The sequence below is a fragment of the Mytilus trossulus genome, chromosome 1, assembly GCF_036588685.1.
Source record: "Mytilus trossulus isolate FHL-02 chromosome 1, PNRI_Mtr1.1.1.hap1, whole genome shotgun sequence".
NCBI classification, from domain to species: Eukaryota; Metazoa; Mollusca; class Bivalvia; order Mytilida; family Mytilidae; genus Mytilus; species Mytilus trossulus.
Window position 1 is genome coordinate 21,848,163 of NC_086373.1, and position 18,261 is coordinate 21,866,423.

General features: G+C 32.3%; 1 protein-coding gene across 2 annotated transcripts in view; it reads right to left on the minus strand.

Moving 5' to 3' along the window:
- LOC134718848 (zinc-regulated GTPase metalloprotein activator 1B-like) overlaps window positions 1-18,261 on the minus strand; it is a 49,591-nt gene that overhangs the window by 26,476 nt on the left and 4,854 nt on the right. For both annotated transcript variants that reach the window (XM_063581647.1, XM_063581658.1), the window contains exons 6-10: window positions 12,261-12,320; window positions 3,898-3,935; window positions 3,202-3,248; window positions 2,503-2,589; window positions 107-208 (exon numbers count right to left, since the gene is read on the minus strand). In XM_063581647.1, coding sequence (XP_063437717.1) covers window positions 107-208; window positions 2,503-2,589; window positions 3,202-3,248; window positions 3,898-3,935; window positions 12,261-12,320 — 334 coding nt within the window. The remainder of the gene's footprint in view (window positions 1-106; window positions 209-2,502; window positions 2,590-3,201; window positions 3,249-3,897; window positions 3,936-12,260; window positions 12,321-18,261) is intronic.

Below are 18,261 nucleotides of genomic sequence, written 5' to 3' on the forward strand. Positions count from 1 at the left end.
TTGTTTTTTATGGTACTAAATAAATCTAAAGACTGACATTTCAAACTGGCCAAAACGACTACATGGTTTACATATCAGATAAATAAACAATCATTTTTTAACTTACCTATTTTTACCTTTACCATCATATGCATTCAGATCAAGTATATTATTTAAATCAGTTTTGGACTGTGCTGTTTCTAAAAAGGTGGCATAACTATTTATATTTCTGAAATAAGGAAAAAAGCATAATGAAATTGGTTACTAACATTCATCTGATCATAAGCTTCTAAATAATAAAGTAAAATTGATATCATCCCTTTATGTTATTGGCATGATGTGCTTTTGATTCATTACTAGAGAGCCGTGGTGTAGTTGTTAGTGCATCGGACTACTATCACAAAAGTTCCTGGTTCATTTCCCGTTCTGGGATGAAAATTTCAGGAACTGAATTTTCAGCTCTCCCTTCATATCATTTGCGAGTATGGTCTTGAGGAAACGCTGATAGTCCGTCAGAAGGGGACTATAAATGGCTGACCTGTGTTAAGGAGAGCGTCATATCTCTTGCATGTAAAAGACACCCTTGTAGATTTAAAATAAGAGCAGGCTAATGCAGCTACAAGGCAGCACTTGCACCTGCAAAGTGGAAAGGGATTAATATAAGTTGCAATAACTTGTTTCCCAATCCACTATAAATAAATGTGTTTAAACTAAACTAACTTTTGTGTTTTCAGAGATTCAAACATATAACTTTAATTCTTTAACTTTCTTTTGTTGATAAATCATATTTACTATATCAGAAACACATTTATATAAAAGAAAAGAGATATAGATATAAAGACAGTAAGTCAACAACACAAAAACATAAATACAAAAAAGGTAAATAAGTTGAATATGGAAATATTCTGTATAAAGCACAAAGGTGTCAGTATTCACCTCAGAAACTTACAAAACCTTTGAATAGACTTATTAAGAAGGGATATAATTACGATACTGTTGTCGAGTCATTAAAGATTGCATATTTTGGCGTTAATATTGAGTCACTGATAAGGTCTTTGCGTCGGAACTAAACACATTTATTCTAAAAACAGTTGTTGGCATGACACGGGTTATGTTCTTCTCATATATGTTATGATGGTATGATACTAAACCCCTAACAGGAAGGATTGTGCCTGATGTTCATATGATGAAATCATAATCTTTCAGTCAGTTTAATTGAAGTCTGGAGCTGGCATGTCAGTTAACTGCTAGTAGTCTGTTGTTATTTATGTATTATTGTCATTTTGTTTATTTTCTTTGGTTACATCTTCTGACATCAGACTCGGACTTCTCTTGAACTGAATTTTAATGTGCGTATTGTTATGCGTTTACTTTTCTACATTGGTTAGAGGTATAGGGAGAGGGTTGAGATCTCACAAACATGTTTAACCCCGCCGCATTTTTGCGCCTGTCCCAAGTCAGGAGCCTCTGGCCTTTGTTAGTCTTGTATTATTTTAATTTTAGTTTCTTGTGTACAATTTGGAAATTAGTATGGCGTTTATTATCACTGAACTAGTATATATTTGTTTAGGGGCCAGCTGAAGGACGCCTCTGGGTGCGGGAATTTCTCGCTACATTGAAGACCTGTTGGTGACCTTCTGCTGTTGTTTTTTGTTTTTTATTTGGTCGGGTTGTTGTCTCTTTGACACATTCCCCATGTCCATTCTCAATTTTATTAGAAGCAAAATGAAATCCCAAAAGTAAAGCAATCTCTTGTCTCCCTTTCCATTACTTTCATGGCAGATGAAACAAACAAAAAAAACCAACTGCAAAACTTTACTTTAATGTAAAGATGTCATCTGGTCCAAGGACACAGTTATCTTCCTTTGGTTTTTGTTGTCTACGAACATAGCACCTAGTGTGAACAGTGAACAACTTGCATTTTTCTTTGATACACTTTCCCAATTTATTCTTGATATTTAATGCATGAAATATTAAGTAAGGAGTTGAAATAGTTCATTTGGCAATTGTTGATTTGATTCTGTTATTACAGTAACACTTTTTAAACAAATTACTTCCCTTTGTCAATCGTCGACTGGTTCTATTCCGAACAAAATTGGCCTTTGTCAATGCAAAGTATGATTCATTGGAAGTGATGAATCAGCGGTTGAACTAATTCTTCATGAAAAATAATTTCTGATATCAAAAGTATTTAACTTTACAGCTAACTAATGTAATTAAAAGATTTGAAAACCTCAAAGATTACTCACATGACGCACAGGTAAATTAGCTCTTTCTGCTAGCTCTCCATTGTAAATAAAAATTAATGTCCCTCATAAGGGAGACAACTTTAAAAGGGATCTCTAAATACAGGGTCAATTACGGGAATTCTATAATTCTGATATTATTTGTCCCTTTTGAAGTACACTATACTGTAAAAATCTTATTGAGATAGAGCAGGTGCGATTTTTGGAATTCAAAGTTATTGAAATAACTGTGTACTCAGGCATCCTGGTCTCAAAGACTGTTAGTAAAGCTACCAACCTGATTCTAGATTTAAGCTGATGTAATTCTTCTTCTGCAACCAGATCTATCTTGTTAATTATTATCACATCTGACATGGCGATCTGCCTAGGCAAACAGAAATAATGATATCATCAATAAATAATATTCAAGTTTGTTAAAAATTCTCACTTACACACCTTTAAAATTAAGAAAGGAAATAGGGAATGTGTCAAAGCAACAACAACCCGACCATAGAGCAGACAACATCCAAAGGCCACTAATGGGTTTTCAATGCAGCAAATTTAATTATATGACTTTAGAACACTGTAAATATAAATAATAAAGTTTAAATCTAATGTTCAGTAGTTGTCATTTGTTGATGTGGGTCATAAGTGTTTCTCATTTTTTGTTTTTTATACAGATAAGAACGTGGTTTTCCCGTTTGAATGGTTTGACACTAGTTTTTCGGGGGGCCTTTTTTATCTAAGATTCTTGCTGTTCAGTGTGATTCAAGGCTCCATGTTGAAGACCATACCTTGGCCCATAATGCTTTACTCTTACAAATTGTGACTTGGATGGAGAATTGTCTCAATAGCACTCATACCACATCTTCCTATATCTATCTAGTTTGCTTGGTGGACTCTTGATAACAAAAAAAAACAACATTCAAAACAAATCGGTCACCTAGATTATAGATTATCTCCTACATTTTAACATTAAAAAGTACATTTAATTTACCTAGTTGCCTCGTTAATAGTGTTATCCTTCTTCTTTTGATTAAGATACTGAAAGTATAAATTAATATATTTTAGATAAATGTAATATCAACAATAATTCAAAATACTAGATCTTAATAAACAAGCATTTTAAGAGTATTTCATGACAATACATACTCACTGTCAGTTAAAAATTCAATGTAATGGGACAGAATGCTAAAATAATCTATAATTTGTCAACAATCAAAGGTGAACAACTACAGAAGAATCTGTTGTTCAGTATGGGTGGACTTCAAGCTATTTTCAAGGATCTCAGGATCAACATAAAGGGTGGCTTGGACTATAATAGTGATCCCTATTTGTTGCTTTTGACAGCTGGAAGGTGCCAGGAGACAAAACAAACAAAAAATATCTGAAGAATGGTGTATGTTGCATTTCTTTGTATAAAATTCATCACAGTACATTCAACATAACTAATGGTAGAGTTTCAACAATAAAACCCAAGATTTTTATAAATGTCATCAAACCCTGAAAAAGTAGTCTTAATATTTTACTTTATATGCCTTAATTATTTTATTATTGTTTTGGCATAAATTGTCAAAATATATTAAAAATTATGGCAATATTACCAAAAATCCCAGTATTGTAAATTTTTTAAAAGTATTTCTATAAAGTTTGTATAATAAAGTTTTTGTGTAAAATCAACAATTGTTTTTACCTTTTCACAATATTTAGCATCAACTACTGTAATGATACCTGAAAAGAAAAATATAATTGAATTGCCTACATTCTTTTAATTCTTGTCAATGAGGTTCATTTATTGAAGTATTGGTAAAAAATAAAGTGCAAATCTTTCAACAAGTAATGCAATGTGATAGCTAGAAAATGAATTGTGAAAGGAGACTTGCAAATGGATCAGAAAATACAGCACACAATATATTTAGTACAAAAGCTCAATGAAATATGGAAACAATTTCAAGAATTTAAGAACTACAGGTGATGGAAAAATGTGCTTTATACACATGAATAAGGCCAGGATTTTTTAATTTGTTGGTTTACGGATCCGCCGACCCGATTTTGCCGATTTCCACAATTAAAATAAAATCGACTTTTTAGGCTTTTTTATTCTCGCCGACCCTAACAAATGCATTGTCCCTGAAAAATAATTAAAATATACTTTTTTTATGAAATGAAATGCATTAATCACTAACAGAAGTGATGACACTTTCTGTTGTAAAAAACACAGGTGCTTGAGGACAGGATCCTGTATGAGCCCCATATAGTCCCTCCCCCCCCCCTTTTTTTTTTTAAAATCATAAATCTCAGATTTTTCTATATATATCACTTATTTGTACCATATATATACTAATATACCATATTTATACTCTAAATATGCATGTTTACTATCAACGTGAATCTCGACTATATCTCGACTATAGAGCTTTGCTCTATAGTCGAGATTCACGTTGATAGTAAACATGCATATTTAGAGTATAAATATGGTATATTAGTATATATATATGGTACAAATAAGTGATATATATAGAAAAATCTGAGATTTATGATTTTAAAAAAAAAAAGGGGGGGGGGAGGGACTATATGGGCCTCATACAGGATCCTGTCCTCAAGCACCTGTGGTAAAAAAAAGAAACTTCCAGTTTACGTTTCTAAAAATAGACAAATCAATTATTAATTACCTTGAAATGTTGTTTGCGCAAATAATTTTGCGGAACGAAACCTGTGTTTAAAACCAATAACACGATAAGTTCGTTTCCCTTATTTGTCACCAGTCCGTAAGATGCATATTCTCATAGAAATAGACTTGTCCAAATGTGGTGGAATTTTAACAAATCATTTGATATTTTCTTGTTTCATAGTTAATAAAAAAATAACGTCCATTTGGATAAAAAACGGGAATTCAAATGACTTATAGATTATCGTTGATCATCTCAAAGAGATTGATTTTTCGCTTGAGCTGGTACAGCGAAAGTGAGAAAAGCAATCGAGTTGAGAGGACCAATGATAATCTGTTTATCGCTATTTTACCTATGACAACGTTGTCAATTTCAATGTCAATTTCGTTAGTAATGCACGTGCATGCTTAGTTTCTAGCGATAATTGTTCCATCTCAGGCGAGAAGCATGATATGAAAATTATCACAAAAAAAGATCAAAAGAAAAATGCGCAAAATAGCGATAAAACAGATTATTTAACCTTATATTCTCGTTTTTCCAGTGAACGAGTCTATTACGTTTTTGACACGCGTGTTGAAACTTATTTTCGTACGACGTTTCACATTTTTTTCTTTATCAGTTTTCTAGCTTATTATTATTCACCAAGTTTTGATTAAGAGCTACTGACAGTAATCTGTTTTTCTTGTTTGTGAAATGACGATTTAATTTCATCTTTGTCCGTCTACCCCCCTTTTTTTACGGGACATTTTTAGACAATGTCATGCGATGTTTACAGCTGAGCAGTAATATTTCATCAAACTAAAATTCAAGAATGATGACAAAATAGTATGACAAACATATTATTAGAAAGGTGAAATATATTTTATTTTGCATGTCTTGAAAGATATTTTTTTCCTTTTTTTTCCCGACCGACCGACCCTACTTTTTCATGGAGAAAATCCGTAAACCAACAAATTAAAAAACCGTGCCCTAAAGACAAAACAAGAAAACAACACATACATATTAAATGAAATCAATTAGTTTTACTTCTTACTACTATGCCATGTTCAGTTTGTTTCTTATCAAAGATTCAAACTACATTATATTTAAAACATCTGCTAATGTTGTTTTTTTTAAATCTCCGTACATAAACTGAGTACCATAGTATACAAGGTGATTGATCTTAATAAGAATACTGCTCCTGTTGCCTTATCCCTATTTTTAAATGACATTTTTTGGGGTATTTAGTACTAGTATTTATTTACTCTTGTAGCTATATACAAAAAATTCTTCAATAATATGTTTACACTACAGGAAAATAAATAATGTTTTCCTAAACAAAGCAGACCATAGTTAGTCAAGAAAACTCAATATTGATCAATGATCCATAAAAGGACATGAAAAGGAACTGTAAAAGTGACTATACCCAAATAGTTACTTTATTTGGGTTTTGTGGTAATATGCATTGTGTATATGTTTCATAATATCAATTAAGGCAAACCTAAGTTAGGGAGGGGAAACCACAATTCCAGATTTTTTTCCCTTTATAAAGGGCCATAACTCTAGAACGGTAAAAGTGACACCACCAAAATTACAAATGATCAATGTTTTGAGGTAATTAGCATTGTCAATAATTTTTAACAAATTGGTTGAGGCTAACTAAATAGTTATCAAAAGTTAGAAAACTAAACGAAAAATTCTTTAATTCATTTGTAAAGGGGCATTTCTCTAGAACAGTTAAAGTGACACCAACAAAACTCATAATTTGATGTGTGTTTTGCAATAATAAGCATTGTGTATAAGTTTTATAGCATTTGGTTGAGGCAAAGTAAAGTTAGAGATCGGAAACTAAATTTAGCAGTTTTTCCATTTGGAAAAGGGTATAACTCTAGAAAAGTCAAAGTGATGCAACCAAAATTCTAAGTTGATCTGTGTTCTGTGGTAATAAGACTTGTGTATAAGATTCATAACATTTGGTTGAGTGCTAACTCAAGTAAGAGAACAGAAAAAAAAAATCAGAAAATTTCCATTTTGAAAAAGGCATAACTCTAGAAATAAAAAGTAATGCCAATAAAATTTGAACTTGGTCTGTTTTTTAGGGTAGTAAGCATTATGATAAGTTTCATAACATTCGGTTGATGCAAACTAAAATTAGACAATTGAATAAAAAAAAATCAGCAATTTTTCCAATTGTAAAGGGACATACCTCAACATTAGTAAAAGTAACGCCACTGAAATCAGGGGCGTAGCTAGAAAGAAACGATGTGCAAGCAACTACTGCCGAGCGGAGCGAGGCGAAAAAATTTTGGGACCCTTTTATGCAGGAAAATGTTTTTTTTTCGGTTTTCGGTCATAGGACAGTTGATAGAGGAGCTTCATGTAGTTATAGAACTTATAAACAATTTATGAATGTAAAACTATTTATAAAGCTGCTGAATAGAGTAAATCATGGTTCATTGAAAACATAAACTACACATTTTTCTAATACAGAATTTACTGGAAATTGTCAAAAATCTGCTCTTCGGGTCTAGGCCGAAACGAACTTCTCTATTTATTTGTCGGCAATATTCACACTATCCCGATGCATATGCAGTAATGCTAGCGATGCTAACCTGTCATTGTTCATTGGTGATGGTACATTTGATTTAAACAGACGTAGTACATTGATAGATCTCCACGGTAGCACTCGCGAGATGTTATAAACCAGTGTACGTGTTCGCCATCGAGCGACCTTCCAATTGAATTCGTCAAAATTACATACCAGGTCAGTTTCGTATGTCTCTGACAATGTTGAGATTTGTTCGTTTGTTATATTTCCTACAACAGGAGGAAGAAGATACGACACAAAGAAGCGATTTTCTGATAATACCAGACGTGACTCCACTCTCCAGTTCCATTATTATAGGCATTCGATTTTCATATGGTCTATAAACGCAAAATATAATGAGACTTTCCAATACTGTTTTGGCGTGTTTGCAGGATGAGTTGTTCTGTTAGTCCGTCGAACACATCGCCATGGCATAATTTCAACGATATCGAAGGGTTCTGGTAAATCTCATGCCGATTGATACATCTCATTCCAAACAGATAAACCGTACTCTGTAAAATGTGCTCCGAAACTACATGTGTTAGACTGCGTATAACAAATTCAAATCTTGTAAAAGAGACAAGTTACACTGTCCGATTTCGTCATGCATGATCTTCAATAAAACTTCTATTCTGAAACCAAATGCCGTTATTTAATGAAATTTCAGAAATTAAAAAAGTGACAACATGTGTGTTTCCTTAAAAATTTAATTTGTATTTTTTTAATTTTGCATGCCGAAGCGATGTGCACGCAACTGCGTGTTGGCGTATAGGGAGCTACGCGCCTGGAAATTTAAACTTAATCAGTGTTTTGGTGGTATTAAGCACATAAAGTTAGAGAACTGAAAACAAATTTTTGGACATACATAAGGATGTAATACCTATGTATAGATGGACAAGGGTAAAACTTAATGCCCCTCCACTATGGCAGGGGGTTTAAAAGACCAAAAGTCTAAAACTTAACTTTGACCACTAAACCATGAAAATGAGGTCAAGGTCAGATGACACCTGCCAGTTGGACATGTAAATCTTGCAATCATTCCATTCATCAAGTATGGACCTATTAGACCTATTGCTTATAAATTCTTATATATGGACTTTACCATGAAAACTTAACCTTGTTCACTGATCCATGAGGTCAAGTGAAAACATAGCTGATGAGCATGAGGACCTTGCAAGGTATGCACATACTAAATATAGTTATTATATTACTCATAATAAGAAAGAAATTAACCGTACACAAAAACATACTTCAAGTAGTCACTTAACCATGAAAATGAGGTCAAGAACAAAGGACTTATGACAGATGGAAATGTAGCCAATGGGAATGTTTTAATATCACATGATGCTGGAAAGTCAATAAAATTATGGCTTCTTTCATATAACTTTTTATGGCGATCATTATAATACTTGTTTTAATGAAAAAAAATGTGTTTAACATTTTTCTGATTTATTTTAAAAAAATCTATTGTTTTCCATTGTTATATCTTTTTTATCTTTAATTATTGCTTACAATTAACTCTTACATACATTTACAACTTGATTAATTTCTTTTACATTCAATTACTACTTCAATTCAATTCAATTCTTTTATTACTTTGAGCAAATGATGCTCATCAGTACAAATATAATAAATATGCAAATACAATATATCATAAATAAATACACAAAACATACATAACTGATAAATGAATACATCCGAGAAGAGTAATAATCTATATTAAGTATTGGTAACTTATAACATGTCTGTTCTACGTTTAAATGCATGGAAAAGATATTTACAAAGGTTACATATGTCTTTTACATTTTCTGTGCCCAACAACTGTATAAGTTTAAATGAAGATGGACGCTTATAATAATATGGCTTAATATACTGCCTCCTAATTTCATTATAACAATCACACTGTAAAATAAAATGAAACTCGTCTTCTATCGTATTTAAAGTACAGAGAGTGCATTTTCTTTCTGATCTATTAACCCCGTGATATCGTCCTGTTTCAACAAATAAGTTATGTGAAGACAATCTTATTCTAGTTAGATACACTCTAAAATTCACATGTTTAGTAAGGTAAAATTGTAAACGAACATTATTTACACAGTATTTATATAAAAAACACTTTGGCGAGCCATCCAACAACTGATTCAAATATTGATAAGCTTGATCAAATATTCTAGTTTTGACAAAATACTTAAGAGTGTCATTTACAACTAAATTATCTTGGTTATACCAGAAATCATTCAGACCCAAATTAAACAATAAATACTTCAGTTGATAAATCCAACTATTTCTGTTAATACATTGATTCCCTACCTGCTCTTTGTAACAATTTTCAAGAATACAATTATTAGGAGATAAAAGTTTAAACCTGGCCGTATCTTATAATATTATACAATCTATAATATATCAAAGGATATCTACCAAGTTCATAATACACCATTACATTCGTTGTACATTGTTTACTTGAATAATGTATATTACCTTCAATTAATACTTAATTAATTTCCTTCATCTTCATTTATGACTTGATTATTTATTTTTCATCTTTAATAATGAATTGATTAATCCTTACTAATTAAGTAAATGTTTTGTTTTATACTCTTTTTATGTTCTTTGAAGGAAGTAACAACAGTGAAAAGATTTCAGTACAAACACAAGCCCAACCCAAGCTAACTTTAATTTTGAGTAAATTGTAAAGATATATATACAGGAGCATAATTTGGGGAAAGGTATTCAATCACTTTACAAGTCCTCCAACCAACATACTTCCAATACAATAATGGAATACTCTTCTGTCCTAGACTATGCTCAGCAGCTCAAGACTTTACTCACAGCACATGACCAAGCAGCTACTCAACTCAATTTATTAGAAGGCAAAATCCAGCAACTAGACCACTACTTGTTTACAGCAGACATCAATGGAAGTCATGGCTACAGTAAATACCTGCTGATCCAAAAGTCAACTACACTTGGTATCCGTAAGATGTACAACCAATATAGAGAAAAGAAATGGAACCAAGTCCAAGAGTTGTCTGCCCTGATCATGAAGTCTGTCAACTCCACTCCTTCATCTACTGATAGCACACCACAGGGTTCACCAAGACATACACAACAAGACAATGACATTACTGTACAATCATTGACAGAAGATTTCTGTGTATTCTCACGAGACTGTTAATTTGGTTGTGAAATGTTACCAATGTGTTGTAAGCTAGTGCTTTGTTATGCCAATTGTAACCACTGTATTTGTTATCTTGTGCGTTATAGTGTGAATTGATAATTATTTGATATTATTATTATTATAAACAAAAAAATAATGAAAATACTATTGTTTTAAGTTGAAATTTTATCAGTCTGCCAGAACTCTGAGGTATAATAGCTTTCATTTTTGATTATTATCACAGCTCTGAAAGGTCAGTCACATAACTCTTGTAACTAAAGTGCACAGGCTGCAATGTCTATCCTCTTTACGAAATAATTGTTTTTAAGTTGATAGTTTTTAATATATTAATTTACTACAAGTATCAAATAAACTTAACTTGATCCAATACATTGAGGTCAAGGTCAGATAAACTAAAACAACATATACACCTTACTATCATTCAAATACAGAAAATAAAGGTGACATATTGCTTAAAGTTGCAAAGAAACAGACTTAGTCAAGAAAACTCAATATTGACCAATGTTTCATGAAAATGAGGTCAAGGTAGGATGTGCCATGGCAGACAGACATGTGCACCTTACAATCAATCTAGGCTTTAACTATAGTTGACCTATTGCATATAGTATCTAAGTCACAAACTTAACCATGAAAATTTATCATCGACTAATAAGCATGAAAATGAGGTCATGGTCAGACAATACTTACCAGACACACAAATACACCTTACAATCCTTCCATACACAAAATATAGTTGACCTTTGTTAATAGTTTGAGAAAAAATGCCCAAAATACAAAAATCTTAACACTGAGCAATGAAGCATGAAAAAATGGCACTGTCAAATCAAACCTGCAGAGTTTACATGTTCATCATAAAATATTTCCATACAACAAATATAGTTAATCTATTCCATATAGTATTAGAAAATAAGTGGGGGATGTGTCCTGCAGATTATGCCCCCTCTTGTATATAATGTAAGGGACATGAAAATGAACTGTGAAAGTGACTCTACCCAGATAGGTACTTCATCTGGGTTTTGTGGTAATAAGCATTGTGTATATGTTTCATAACATTTAGTTGAGGCAAAGTTAAATTAGAAAAGGGAAACCACAATTCCAGCAATTTTTCCCTTTACAAAGGGCCATAACTCTGGAATGGTAAAAGTGACTCTGCCAAAATTCAAAATGATCTATGTTTTGTGGTAATAAGCATTGTGCATAAGTTTTATCACATTTGGTTGAGGCTAGCTAAAGTTAAAGAACTAAAACGAAAAATTCTTTAACTTTTTCATTGGTAAAGGGGTATTACTCTAAAACAGTTAAAGTGACACAAACAAAATTCATAATTTGATCTGTGTTTTGCGGTAATAAGGATTGTGTATAAATTTTATATCATTAGGTTGAGGCAATCTAAAGTTAGAGATTGGAAACATGTAAAGGGGTTTTACTCAGAACAGTTAAAATGACGCCACCAAAATTCAAACTTTAGAAGGGCATCACAAAAAAGTTCTTATTTCCCGCATTTAATTGAGCCAAATTTTGAGTATTCTTAAACTTCTTCAAATATTTTGGGGAGATTGAGTCCCCTTTAACTTTAAACCACTGAATTTTTACCAAAAGAAATCTAATTTTCAGATTAGATTGATTGTTTGAATTATACCAACCATCTAGAAATATATCACTGCACAACTCTTCATCTAACCAAAATATAGAAGCTATAGGACCTGAAAAGAAAATGAAAGTTAGTAGAATAAGAGAGAAAATACTTCAAACTTTTAATTTTATTCTTATATTAAAACTAAGCAGTTTCTTGATGTATACAAGAACTATCTCAATCTACAAGAGAACATTTCAGTCATTTTTGTTGAGCCTTCAACTTTAGTCGAAAAAGCAAGACTAAGCAATCCTACATTCCGTCATCGTTGGTGGCATCCACAAATATTCACTCTGTGGTTAAAGATTTTGAAATTTGAATAACTTTCTCAAACGATCCTGGATTTTTACCAAACTTGGAAAGAAGCTTGTTTATGATCAAAAGATAGTATCCAGAAGTAAATTTTGTAAAATTAAAATTCCATTTTTCCCGTATTTTACATATAAATGAACTTAGTTTTTCTGCCGGGAAATATTACATTCACTCTGTGGTTAAAGTTTTTAAAATTTTAATTACTTTCTTAAACTATCCTGGGTTGGTACCAAACTTGGACAGAAGATTGTTTATGATCATAAGATAGTATCCAGTAGTAAATTTTTGTAAAAAAAAATTCCGTTTTTTTGTATTTCACTTTTAAAGTAACTTAGATTTGCTGCGAAACAACACATTCACTCTGTGGTTTAACTTTTAATTTTTTTTTTAACTTTCTTATACTATTTTGGATTTGTACCAATCTTGGAAAGAAGCTTGTTTATGATCAAAAGCTAGTACATGTATCTAGAAGGAAATTTTGTTTTCTGCATTCAGTGTGCAGTTAAATTTTTTAAACATTTATTACATAAACTATCCTGGATTTTTACCAAACTTGGACAGAAGCTTCTTACAATCAAAAGATAGTATCAACAGGAATATTTTATTGATTTGTTTCCTCATATTTGTTGAGCTTGTGATAAACAGAAAGAGTAGGCGAGACACTGGGTTCCGTGGAACCCTTACAAATTTTTTATCTTTCAAATTAAATTTTTGTGCAGAACTGTCTTCAATTTTTTTAAATAAGTTTCAAGAACTAGAGGCTCTAAAGAGCCTGTGTCGCTCACCTTGGTCTATGTGCATATTAAACAAAGGACACAAATGGATTCATGACAAAATTGTATTTTGGTGATGGTGATGTGTTTGAAGTTCCTACTTTACTGAACGATTTTGCTTCTTACAATTATATCTATCATGAACTTTGCCCATTAGTAACAGAGAACTATATTTGGTAAAAATTTACATAAATTTACCAAATTAATGAAAATTGTTAAAAATTGACTATAAAGGGCAATAACTCCTTAAGGGGTCAATTGACCATTTAGGTCATGTTGACTTATTTGTAGATCTTACTTTGCTGAACATTATTGCTGTTTACAGTTTATCGCTATCTATAATAGTATTCAAGATAACCAAAAACGGCAAAATTTCTTTAAAAATTACCAATTGGAGGGCAGCAACCCAACAACCAGTTGTCCAATTCATCTGAAAAATTCAGGGCAGATAGATATTGACTTGATTAACAATTTAACTTCTTGTCAGATTTGCTCTAGATGCTTTGGTTTCATAGTTATAAGCAAAAAACTGCATTTTACCCCTATGTTCTATTTTTAGCCGTGGCGGCCATCTTGGTTGAATGGCCAGGTCATCGGACACATTTTTAAACTAGATACCCCAAAGATGATTGTGGCCTAGTAGTTTCAGTGGAGATTTTGTAAAAGATTACTTAGATTTATGAAAAATGGTTAAAGATTGACTATAAAGGGCAATAACTCCTAAAGGGGTCAACTGACCATTTTGGTCATGTTGACTTATTTGTAGATCTTACTTTGCTGAACATTATTGCTGTTTACAATTTATCTCTATCTATAATAATATTCAAGATAATAACCAACCAGATGCTCTGCAGGGCGTAGCTTTATACGACCGCAGAGGTTGAACCCTGAACGGTTGGGGCAAGTATGGACACAACATTCAAGCTGGATTCCGCTCTAAATTTGGATTGTGATTAAATAGTTGACACAGCATAGGTTTCTGACACAGAATGAATGTATTCAAATGAACTTAAAATTTTTGTTTTCTCTTAGAGCAATTCACTATGCTGTTGAATATTAATCCTCTCAAAAAAATGTTTGAAGAAATTTTCTTTTTATTTATGAAATTTCAAATGAGAAAAATTTAACCCAATTTTTTATTCACATCCCCCTTTCCCTTATTCCAAAACTAATTTCAATTAAAATATTCTAATGGAGTTTGCAACAATTACTACTCATTTAAATACATGATGTAAAAAACTGCTTGTTATCACTGAATGGTAAAGATTATTTAAATTTATCAGTTGGTAGTAAAAAGTGAATATACATTGTATATTGTATATAACAAAGATTTAAGTTGATTCTGGACAAAGAAAGGTAACTCCAATTAAAAAAAAATCTTGCAGATATTTCTTGCTTACTATACTGGACAAAGAAAGATAACTCTTAATTAAAAAAAAAAATTGCTATTTCACAATATTGTGAAATTAGATATTTCTTGCCATTGCACAATACTGTGCAATTGAAAAGACTTGCTATTGCACAATACTTAATATAATAATTTTAGATCCTGATTTGGACCAACTTGAAAACTGGGCCCATAATCAAAAATCTAAGTACATGTTTAGATTCAGCATATCAAAGAGGCCCAAGAATTTAATTTTTGTTAAAATCAAACTTAGTTTAATTTTGGACCCTTTGCACTTTAATTTAGACCAATTTTAAAACTGGACCAAAAATTAAGAATCTACATACACAGTTAGATTTGGCATATCAAAGAACCCCAATTATTCAATTTTTGATGAAATCAAACAATGATGAATTTTGGACCCCGATTTGGGCCAACTTGAAAACTGGGCCAATAATCAAAAATCTAAGTACATTTTTAGATTCAGCATATCAAAGAACCCCAAGGTTTTAATTTTTGTTAAAATCAAACTAAGTTTAATTTTGGACCATTTGGACCTTAATGTAGACCAATTTGAAAACGGGACCAAAAATTAAGAATCTACATACACAGTTAGATTCGGCATATTAAAGAACCCCAATTATTCAATTTTGATGAAATCAAACAAAGTTTAATTTTGGACCCTTTGGGGCCCCTTTTTCCTTAACTGTTGGGACCAAAACTTCCAAAATCAATACCAACCTTCCTTTTATTGTCATAAACCTTGTGTTTAAATTTCATAGATTTCTATTTACTTATACTAACGCTATGGTGCGAAAACCAAGAAAAATGCTTATTTGGGTCCCTTTTTGGCCCCTAATTCCTAAACTGTTGGGACCGAAACTCCCAAAATCAATCCCAACCTTTATTTTGTGGTTATAAACCTTGTGTCAAATTTTCATAGATTTCTATAAACTTAAACTAAAGTTATAGTGCGAAAACCAAGAAAATGCTTATTTGGGCCCTTTTTGGCCCCTAATTCCTAAAATGTTGGGACCAAAACTCCCAAAATCAATACCAGCCTTCCTTTTATGGTCATAAACCTTGTGTTAAAATTTCATAGATTTCTATTCACTTTTACTAAAGTTAGAGTGCGAAAAACTAAAAGTATTCGGACGACGACGACGACGACGACGACGACGACGCCAACGTGATAGCAATATACGACGAAAATTTTTTCAAAATTTGCGGTCGTATAAAAACAGCAAAATTTCCTCAAAATTACCAATTCAGGGGCAGCAACCCAACAACCGATTGACCGATTCATCTGAAAATTTCAGGGCAGATAGTTCTTGACCTGATAAACATTTTTATCCCATGTCAGATTTTCTCAAAATGCTTTGGTTTTTGAGTTATAAGCCAAAAACTGCATTTTACCCCTATGTTCTATTTTTAGCGGTGGCGGCCATCTTGGTTGGTTGACCAGGTCACGCCACACATTTTTTAAACTAGATACCCCAAAGATGATTGTGGCCAAGTTTGGATTAATTTGGCCCAATAGTTTCAGAGGAGAAGATTTTTGTAAAAGATTACTTTAATTTACGAAAAATGGTTAAAAATTGACTATAAAGGGCAATAACTCCTAAACGGGTCAACTGACCATTTTGGTCATGTTGACCTATTTGTAGATCTTACTTTGCTGAACATTATTGCTGTTTACAGTTTATCTCTATCTATAATAATATTCAAGATAATAACCAAAAACAGCAAAATTTCCTCAAAATTACCAATTCAGGGGCAGCAACCCAACAACCGATTGACCGATTCATCTGAAAATTTCAGGGCAGATAGTTCTTGACCTGATAAACATTTTTATCCCATGTCAGATTTTCTCAAAATGCTTTGGTTTTTGAGTTATAAGCCAAAAACTGCATTTTACCCCTATGTTCTATTTTTAGCGGTGGCGGCCATCTTGGTTGGTTGACCAGGTCACGCCACACATTTTTTAAACTAGATACCCCAAAGATGATTGTGGCCAAGTTTGGATTAATTTGGCCCAATAGTTTCTGAGGAGAAGATTTTTGTAAAAGATTACTTTAATTTACGAAAAAATGGTTAAAAATTGACTATAAAGGGCAATAACTCCTAAACGGGTCAACTGACCATTTTGGTCATGTTGACTTATTTGTAGATCTTACTTTGCTGAACATTATTGCTGTTTACAGTTTATCTCTATCTATAATAATATTCAAGATAATAACCAAAAACAAAAAAATTTCCTCAAAATTACCAATTCAGGGGCAGCAACCCAACAACCGATTGACCGATTCATCTGAAAATTTCAGGGCAGATAGTTCTTGACCTGATAAACATTTTTATCCCATGTCAGATTTCCTCAAATTGCTTTGGTTTTTGAGTTATAAGCCAAAAACTGCATTTTACCCCTTTGTTCTATTTTTAGCCGTGGCGGCCATCTTTGTTGGTTGACCAGGTCACGCCACACATTTTTTAAACTAGATACCCCAAAGATGATTGTGGCCAAGTTTGGACTAATTTGGCCAAGTAGTTTCAGAGGAGAAGATTTTTGTAAAAGATTACTTTAATTAACGAAAAATGGTTAAAAATTGACTATAAAGGGCAATAACTCCTAAACGGGTCAACTGACCATTTTGGTCATATTGACTTATTTGTAGATCTTACTTTGCTGAACATTATTGCTGTTTACAGTTCATCTCTAACTATAATAATATTCAAGATAATAACCAAAAACAAAAAAATTTCCTCAAAATTACCAATTCAGGGGCAGCAACCCAACAACCGATTGACCAATTCATCTGAAAATTTCAGGGCAGATAGTTCTTGACCTGATAAACATTTTTATCCCATGTCAGATTTCCTCAAAATGCTTTGGTTTTTGAGTTATAAGCCAAAAACTGCATTTTACCCCTTTGTTCTATTTTTAGCCGTGGCGGCCATCTTGGTTGGTTGACCAGGTCACGCCACACATTTTTTAAACTAGATACCCCAAAGATGATTGTGGCCAAGTTTGGACTAATTTGGCCAAGTAGTTTCAGAGGAGAAGATTTTTGTAAAAGATTACTTTAATTAACGAAAAATGGTTAAAAATTGACTATAAAGGGCAATAACTCCTAAACGGGTCAACTGACCATTTTGGTCATATTGACTTATTTGTAGATCTTACTTTGCTGAACATTATTGCTGTTTACAGTTCATCTCTAACTATAATAATATTCAAGATAATAACCAAAAACAGCAAAAATTCTTCAAAATTACCAATTCAGGGGCAGCAACCCAACAACCGATTGACCAATTCATCTGAAAATTTCAGGGCAGATAGATCTTGACCTGATAAAATTTTTTACACCATGTCAGATTGCTCTAAATGCTTTGGTTTTTGAGTTATAAGCCAAAAACTGCATTTTACCCCTATGTTCTATTTTTAGCCGTGGCGGCCATCTTGGTTGGTTGACCGGGTCACGCCACACATTTTTTAAACTAGATACCCCAATGATGATTGTGGCCAAGTTTGGTTTGATTTG